Source organism: Myotis davidii, unplaced genomic scaffold (assembly GCF_000327345.1).
Source record: "Myotis davidii unplaced genomic scaffold, ASM32734v1 scaffold2226, whole genome shotgun sequence".
Taxonomy (NCBI): Eukaryota; Metazoa; Chordata; class Mammalia; order Chiroptera; family Vespertilionidae; genus Myotis; species Myotis davidii.
In genome coordinates, this window is record NW_006296852.1 from 79,634 (window position 1) to 88,803 (window position 9,170).

Here is a 9,170-nt window from a genome sequence, read left to right on the forward strand (position 1 = left end):
GGCACTGATTTTCTTTAAAGTCAAGAAGACTTAACAGGGTAGACAAGGTCTTGGCCAAGTCAAGGGCTGCTGTTCCTTCTTTGTCAGGTGTGTTCTCCTTCCCATCACCACCCAAGCCCAGCCTGTAACAGACACAGGAAGGTAAATAGAATGTCCGAAAAATCCCATCTGCTTTACATGTTATAAAGTAGAATAGCAGGAAACTAAATAAAAAAAATAAAAAACCCAACCCTCTCATACCAAAAAGGCAATTAATCATGCTGTATTATCTTTAATTAAGTACAAAGACTTTTCCAATCATGTCACCTAGAGCTCATTTCAGCCACTGCTCTGTTTGGCCGCCAGTCTCTTGTCTCTCTCTTCAGCAATGGTGAGGCGGATACCCTTTCCACGGGGTAAGGAAATCCATGGTTTGTTGCCCTGAAGGAGAAAAAAAGAATCAAAACCTGCTATACACCAACTCCATTAGCAGTTTAGTACATTTATCATGTCATTTAAAGGAACAGAAGCCTGCTTGTGAAAGCACTTAGCAACAGCCAAGAAGTCTTCAGACACTTGGATGCTGGTTTTTCAGAAACATTCACTACTTGGAGCCATTCCCCTAAACCTGCTGCCCATATACGTAAATGCAAAAACTACAAGGCTGATGATCACCATTGGCACTTTTTACCAACCAAGGTGATCAGCCCTCCCGCTGCTTCTGCAACACTAAAAAAGCACAGGTCTGCCCAGCCCCACTCTATGTGAGCCCTATCCCAGAAGAAGCTTCACACTAGGTTCTGCACAGCCAGTCCATCAGGAGCTGCAATCCCAGCAGTACCTGCATTTACAGGTTTTCCTTAGACTGGAGAGAAGGGAAACCCAAGACTTACTTTGCCAATTACAAAAATGTTGGAGAGCCGGGTGGCAAAACTGTTGCCATTGGCATCTTTCACATGAACTACGTCAAAAGAACCAGGATGCCTCTCCCTGTTGGTGATTACGCCAATTCTTCCCAGGTTAGCACCACCGGTCACCATGCACAAGTTACCTAGGCAAGAAGGAATAATCTGCTATTACAACCGAGTGTATTACATGACAGAGACAGGTGTCATTAATCCCTTCTCTCATTCAAATTTACTCCTGTGGATCTGTTACCCATGCCAGGCCTGTAAACATTTCTCCCATCCCTCCTACACACCTAACAAATGTGAACTCTACTGCACCCACCTTGCCAGGTCCAAACTATGTCTTGCCTAGACTATGCTGTCCTTCCAAGGCACAATGACAGCATTAACAAGAGCTCTTATTACAAAGAGGCTGGCTTGCTTTTTCACCAGACTTCACCTCAGCCATCCAGAATATTCTGAGCATTTGGGCATTAGAGTAGCTACACTCTCCAGTTTCCCTTTACTACAACAAAGGACATCTAGCTTCTGTTGCTAACTAGGTGCATGGGAATCACCTGGAAGATTCAAACGAAAACTCTGTACCTAAGCCCTGTGCAAGTGATGACTGATGAAATGTAATTAATTAAAAAATTTTTTAAAAAGGGGTGGGGGTGGGGGGAGAGAAAAGCAAAGAACAGCTCCTGCAGGGAAGATGGCACAGAAGGGATAAATGGTGATGGAAAAAATAAAACAAAACAAAAAACCTAAACAGCTCTTATAGCTGGGCTTTCAAGAGAATGCCCAGGTAGTGTAGAGGCTTGCTTACCAGTGTCAAACTTGATGAAATCAGTAATTTTGCCTGTCTCCAAATCAGTCTGAATGGTGTCGTTCACCTTGATGAGGGGATCAGGGTAGCGGATGGTGCGAGCATCATGGCTACCAGATGAGGGATTCCTTTTGTGCCCACAAAGATCTTCCTTACTTTGCACAACTTGTACTAGAAACATACAAAGGTTAGCTTCATTTAGTCTAGTGCACATGCACTATGCTCCACAGTGGACAAAAAGGTTCTTTCAAAGCCACAAGTTGCCAGGTTAAAAATGCAATTAGCAGCCAAAGGAATCAGCTCTACATAGGAAGTGCTGGTTTCCTGAACTACAGTAGAATGGGTCCTTGACTTTTCTTGCCACCCTCCACAAATTTATCTTGTACATTGCCCCTCTCTCTAGGCTAATGTCACAGTGAGATTTTCCTTGTAGCAGCACATCACCCCATGTTAAAATCCACGGCACGAAGGCACCATAAATCCTAATTCCTCCATGGAGTGGGCTGATCACCCTCCTTTCCCCAGGCTGTTTAAGCCTCATGGAGCCCCTGAATTCTTCCCTCGCCATTCCTAAAAAGTGCCTCTTAGTGGCTCCCTGTGCATCACAACTGAGTGTCTCAAGAACTGCAATTGCATTAGAAGTTAATCCAATCAACAAATACCTCACAAAATGTTTCAGCTTTGGATTTATCATTCCCTGACATTTTAAACTAAATCAAATCACCCCGATGTCATGAACATACCCTCCAGCCTGCCAATAACAAGGCAGCTAAGGAAGTTAGGAGTTGAATCACACACATCAACCTTCATTTACAGCCAATAATTCAAGAAACCATAAACCTTTGTGTAAACCATCACAACAAATTTCATAAAACAACCAATGTCTATAATCTTTTTTCAAGCTATCTCAAAATAGTGCCCAAGGATTTTCAGTCTCCTCCATTAACACCTTTCCTCTTCCAGAGTAATGGGGATATGGGGGTCAGTTATTAGACATCCAGCAACAGACTGCTATACAGCTATTAGAAATGCTTTTAATAACACAACAAGAAATTGCACATATGATAGAATTTAACCATATTGTTAACTGGACATTTCCAGATACAAGATTTTAAGTAATCTTAATTTACCTATCTCACCCCAATAGATCAGCCCATGTACCTAAGTAATTTTACTGAAGAAAACCCAGTCTGCTTGCACTCACCTTGGCCTCCTCAGGAGTAATACGATGAACTGCAAAGCGGCCCTTAGTGTCATAGATCAGGCGGAAGTTCTCTCCAGTCTTGTCAATGCTGATGACATCTGATATCAAACAGTAACTAAGGTTACTATAGTGACCCCACTATCCCATGTTGCATAACTATACCACAATAAGAAAAAATAAAATGCTTCCCATTTAAAACAACATGGATTCCTAAGGCTAATGATGAGAGCTACTTAATGTTTTAAGGAGCCAAGTACTAACCACTTACCCATAAAACCAGCAGGGTAGGTTATATCGGTTCGGACCTTGCCATCAATCTTAATAAACCGCTGCATGCATATCTTCTTTACTTCATCTCCTGTTAGAGCATACTTAAGTCTGTTCCTTAAGAAAATGATGAGAGGGAGACATTCTCTCAGCTTGTGGGGACCGGTAGATGGCCGAGGAGCCTGTGAAATGATTTTAAAAAACACCCTCTCAAGCTATTGTTGGGATTCACACAAATCCACCTTCCAAATCCCGAGATCCATTACCTAGACACCAGACTGTCCATCAACCCCCCTCCAGTTTAGGTCAACAAGAGGTATTTAAAGCTTACTATTCCATACCTTAAAATTTTACAATATTTCCCCCCCTTCAAAGGACCAGGCCTCTTAAGTACACGTGAGTCCTGATTCCATGTAAGTGTACTATGTGGTATGTGGAATAAATGAAGTACAGAAATCTTATGGGAGGCACTGCAAGAAACATTATGAATATAGCAGTCAAGGATGTCTGACATAAAGGAACGTAATAGTATAAAATGTATCCCTTAAATTATGTCAATTATATCTCAGTAACTGTCCCTTGAAACACAATTACAATATAATGATACTTACAAACACACCAGTCAGTTTATCCAGCATCCAATGCTTTGGAGCTGCTACACGCTTCAGATGCTTCTTGGGACCACGAGCCTGAGGAAGAGTTTTGTATTTTCATGTTACTGCTTAAAAGTGTGTCTGCTTCTCTAAGCTTTTACTTTTTCTAGGACACTATACTGGTGAAGTGGACAGGGGTTGAACTTCTTGGCACACAGCCAGCCGGCAACAGAAATGTGGACCAGGACCCAATCTGTGCTTCTACTTGTTGATCAAATAGAAAAGTTTTCCCAATACGAGCGTCTGGTGGCGATGAACCTGACCTCAGCACAACCACGTGCCAATAGCTGCTCTCCTTCACCCCAAAGCCAAAAGCCAACACTGGCTTTCACTTTAAAATGCGGAAGCCTATTGAATGCTGTGTACAGATGCTTACTGGCCTCAGTTCGCAAAGTAAGGGCGTGCCAAAAAGACAATGACGAAGAAAATCCTTTTCTGCCAGTTGCAGCTGCTGCCCATCAGCCCTGGCCCTCCAGGTCCAGGCCTGATTAGAAAGCCGCTCCTCCCAGCGGGGGAAGTATGCGTGGCCCGCCAGAGACCAAGGCCTTCCCGCCAGAGACCAAGGCCTTCCCGCCAGAGCCACCTATCACCTCCTCCCTCGCTCTCCAGCCCGCCTGGGCCAACCCTGCAGGCCAAACCCCGATTGCCTCCGCCCGGGCACTCCCTGAAGGGGCCCCAAAACTCCGGACAGTCCCGGCCCTGGGAGGATGGAGGTTGATAGTATCCCAAGAGCTCGCAAAAAAGTTGTCTTACCATGGCTGCGCTAGGCAAAGAAAGAGGACCGCCTCTTTCCGGTGCGCCAAGAAAAAAGGGTCGGAGGCTGCGCGCGCCGACCTTGGATGCTCCGCCCACCCTGGATGCTCCGCCCACCCCACTCTTTCAAGGGGAGCAGGAACTATCTTGCCACCTGCTGGTGGGAGGTCATAGATCTGGAGCTTGGGAAGGGCCGCTGAAAAAGGGCGGTTTCCAAAAAGCAATCTCCTCCCTCCCTTTCCCTCCCTTCCTCTTCCTCTGAGGCACCTAATTCTGTGTTAGGTGCTAGAAATGCCAAGATGAGCTAGGCCAGTGGTTCTCAACCTTCTGGCCCTTTAAATACAGTTCCTCATGTTGTGACCCAACCATAAAATTATTTTCGTTGCTACTCCATAACTGTAATGTTGCTACTGTTATGAATCGTAATGTAAATATCTCATATGCAGGATGGTCTTGGGGACCCCTGTGAAAGGGTCGTTCGACCGCCAAAGGGGTCGTGACCCACAGGTTGAGAACCACTGAGCTAGCAAACTTCCTGCCTTCTAGTAGAATGCAAAGCGAGGCTACTTTAAGGTCCACATACACATGATTGTACAAGCAATAGAATGTATTTTAATTAATATTTAATATTATTTCTTTTTTAAATAATATTTTTATTGATTTCAGAGTGGAAGGGAGAGGGAGAGGGAGAGAGAGATGGAAGCATCAATGATGAGAGAGAATCATTGATCAGCTGTCTTTTTCACGCCCCATACTGGGGATCGAGTCAGAAACCTGAGCATGTGCCCTGACAGGGAATCGAACCATGACCTGGTTCATAGGTTGATCCTCAATCAGTGAGCCACGCCAGCAGGGCTAATATTATTTCTTAAACATATTTGGTCTGCCTCTTCTTCCCAGTTCTCTAGACCAGCCGGTCTGCCCATACTATAAGTTTGGAAGAACCAACATTTTATTTAATCTCTCTTGCTGCTCTGCAGATTGCCAAGAGGGTGAAAGGGTAGGAACTCTCCTTGAACCTTGGTGTCCTGCCCCTGCTTCCTATACAACACACTTGGCACTTATAAAATCTCAGGGAAGAGAGGGGACATTAGAGACCATCCGGTTATTTAACTAAAACTCAGTCTATCATGTGATTTCTCTACTTTGAAACTCCCTTGGCCCTCCTTCCTGGACTCCTCAGGTACCTCCTTCTGCCAGTCATCTGCTGCCTGGACATCCATTGCTCCCTTCACCCATTCCAAACCTCAAAGCTTAAGCCATCCCAGTTACTGTTCTGAAAAAGCTTTCTAACTTCCTGCCTGTGGACCTGATGATTCCTCACCTTGGAATGGCTGTGGACAACTCAACCCCCTTCCTGGGCCCCTAATCTCTTCAGCCTTGGAGATAAACACAGTTCTAGTCCCTCTGGCTCTGTGAGGCCCCAGGCCCCTAGTCAGGGTCAATCCTACATTCTTCTGCCCCAGAACCCTCGGTTCAAATTCCATGACAGCACTTGGCGTATTGGGCTGTACTGACTGATTTCCTTGTCTGTCCTCCACTAGATTGTGAGTAACTCTATGACAGAACCTACCCTAATTCATCTGAGCAGGTCCTTTGCTACCTAACAGAGAGCTTGGCATTATGTCCAGCACTTGGTAAATACTTGTTAAATGAATAAATTGAGTTAACATTCAACTCATTGTGCCAGGCCTTACTATACTATTCCTGAGAGTATCTAGCAGCTAAATTCTAGCCTTTTCCTGAACTCCTCCCACCATGGAGACAAGTTCCTAACTCAGGAGGTTCTGTCTTATATGTTGCTGTCTCTGCCTTCCACTCTACCCTTCAGTAGTCTGCAGAGAAGCAAGAAAGAGAAATATTGTTAGCATTTCTCACCAAGACAGTATTAACTAAGAGGGCAAGAACTCTTTGTCTAGAACCAGGTCCATAGTAAAGCATACTATAAATGATTATTTAAAGGAACAGATAATTGATTGGAGCTGAGGATTAGGGAGAGAGTGGAGATGGTGAGACGATGGAAGGTGAATTCTGAAGTTTTCAGTCTTGAGAGCACTGGGAAGATGGTGGTACTGCTAACAGAGGTGATGAGAGTTGATTTGGGAGTGAGGAATAACCACAGGACTTCCAGCTAGACAGGATAAGAGAAATGGCTGCTCAGAGCTGCAGATATTACTTAATCAATATCACACAGCCAATTAAGAATGGGGGTTGGGTGGGGGGTTGGTTTCTTGTCTCCCAGGTCAGTGGTTTGTGTTTGTAGCACAGCTTATCAAAGGACTTGATGAAATCAAAGCACCCATTTCAGTATTTTTTTCCTCTGTCAGCTTGCATTTAAGCACAAATTGACATTTTAACAACAATAAATGGAATCTGGAAAGAGCTAAGAAAATCACAAACAGTACTTCCCCAAACACCTTAAACACATCATCTGTATTCATTTGTTCCTATTCTGATTCTGATCAGTTTGTGTGTGTGCATACTTTTACATAATTTTAATCCTAGCGTACAGACCATGTTCTATTCTACTTTTATTACATTACAAATACTTTCTGAGTTGCTACATAAGCTTCAGAATTAGTATTTTAACAGCTGCATCACATTCCATTAAATGGATGTCCCATCCTATCTAATAAAAGACAAATATGGTAATTAGCCGCACCTCTGTTACCCTTCCCATTGGCTAATCAGCGAGATATGCAAATTATCTGCCAACCAAGATGGCGGCCGGCAGCCAGGCAGCTTAAAGGGAACAGGAGGCTTGCTTGCTTCAGTGACAGAGGCCCCCAACTTCCCCCCCCTGCCACTGCAGGCCTCTGAGCTGCAACTCTAAGCAACTATGTTACAAATATAGAAGCTAAACAAAACCCCAGAAACCAGCTTTAGTCCGCCAGGCTTCAGCCAGCAGGATTGCAACATTGTTTCAAATACAGAAGGTAAACAAAGGCCAGAAACCTGCTTTCAGCAGCGGAGGCCTAAGAGCTGGAGCCTCAGAGCTAAAGCTGGCCCAGAATGAAAAAGAAAAGAAAAAAAGGAGTGGTTGGAAGCTTCAGTCACCCGCCAGCCTGAAAACAGCCCTCAGCCCCGCACCCAGACTGGCCAGGCACCCCAGTGGGGACCCCCACCCTGATCCAGGACACCCTTCAGGGCAAACCAGCCGGCCCCAACCCGTGCACCAGGCCTCTATCCTATATAGCAAAAGGGTAATATGCCTCCCAGCACCAGGATCAGTGGAGCAGCGAGGCCTCCCGGCACTGGGATCAGCATGACAGGGGGCAGCACCTAAACCCCCTGATCGCCCTGTGGCTCTGTGTGTGACAGGGGACGGAGCCCCAACCCCCTGATCCGCCCTGCTCTGTGTGTGATAGGGGGGAGCTCCCCAACCCCCTGATCCGCCCTGCTCTGTGTGTGATAGGGGGGAGCTCCCCAACCCCCTGATCCGCCCTGCTCTGTGTGTGATAGGGGGGAGCTCCCCAACCCCCTGATCCGCCCTGCTCTGTGTGTGATAGGGGGGAGCTCCCCAACCCCCTGATCCGCCCTGCTCTGTGTGTGATAGGGGGGAGCTCCCCAACCCCCTGATCCGCCCTGCTCTGTGTGTGATAGGGGGGAGCTCCCCAACCCCCTGATCCGCCCTGCTCTGTGTGTGATAGGGGGGAGCTCCCCAACCCCCTGATCCGCCCTGCTCTGTGTGTGATAGGGGGGAGCTCCCCAACCCCCTGATCCGCCCTGCTCTGTGTGTGATAGGGGGGAGCTCCCCAACCCCCTGATCCGCCCTGCTCTGTGTGTGATAGGGGGGAGCTCCCCAACCCCCTGATCCGCCCTGCTCTGTGTGTGATAGGGGGGAGCTCCCCAACCCCCTGATCCGCCCTGCTCTGTGTGTGATAGGGGGGAGCTCCCCAACCCCCTGATCCGCCCTGCTCTGTGTGTGATAGGGGGGAGCTCCCCAACCCCCTGATCCGCCCTGCTCTGTGTGTGATAGGGGGGAGCTCCCCAACCCCCTGATCCGCCCTGCTCTGTGTGTGATAGGGGGGAGCTCCCCAACCCCCTGATCCGCCCTGCTCTGTGTGTGATAGGGGGGAGCTCCCCAACCCCCTGATCCGCCCTGCTCTGTGTGTGATAGGGGGGAGCTCCCCAACCCCCTGATCCGCCCTGCTCTGTGTGTGATAGGGGGGAGCTCCCCAACCCCCTGATCCGCCCTGCTCTGTGTGTGATAGGGGGGAGCTCCCCAACCCCCTGATCCGCCCTGCTCTGTGTGTGATAGGGGGGAGCTCCCCAACCCCCTGATCCGCCCTGCTCTGTGTGTGATAGGGGGGAGCTCCCCAACCCCCTGATCCGCCCTGCTCTGTGCATGACAGGGGCGGCGCCCCAACTCCACAATCAGTCCTGCTCTGAGCCTGACCAGGGGTGCTCTTAGGGATTGGGCCTGCCCTCTGCCACCCGGGAGCAGGCCTAAGCCAGCAGGTCGTTATCTCCCAAGGGGTCCCAGACTGCGAGAAAAACAGGCCAGGCTGAGGGACACCCCCTACCCCCCAAGTGCACAAATTTTTGTGCGCATCGGGCCTCTAGTATTTCACATAAACTAATTGAAAAGTAAAGTT

General features: G+C 47.7%; 1 protein-coding gene across 1 annotated transcript; it reads right to left on the reverse strand.

Moving 5' to 3' along the window:
• Positions 1-255: 255 nt before the first annotated feature.
• Positions 256-4,655, reverse strand: LOC102757560 (40S ribosomal protein S4, X isoform-like). The gene is given in 8 exon segments (XM_015569714.1): positions 256-420; positions 873-1,030; positions 1,696-1,806; positions 1,809-1,866; positions 2,900-2,997; positions 3,168-3,348; positions 3,778-3,855; positions 4,573-4,655. Coding segments are annotated over 8 exon segments (789 nt in total). The 5' UTR covers positions 4,576-4,655; the 3' UTR covers positions 256-318.
• Positions 4,656-9,170: the final 4,515 nt, after the last annotated feature.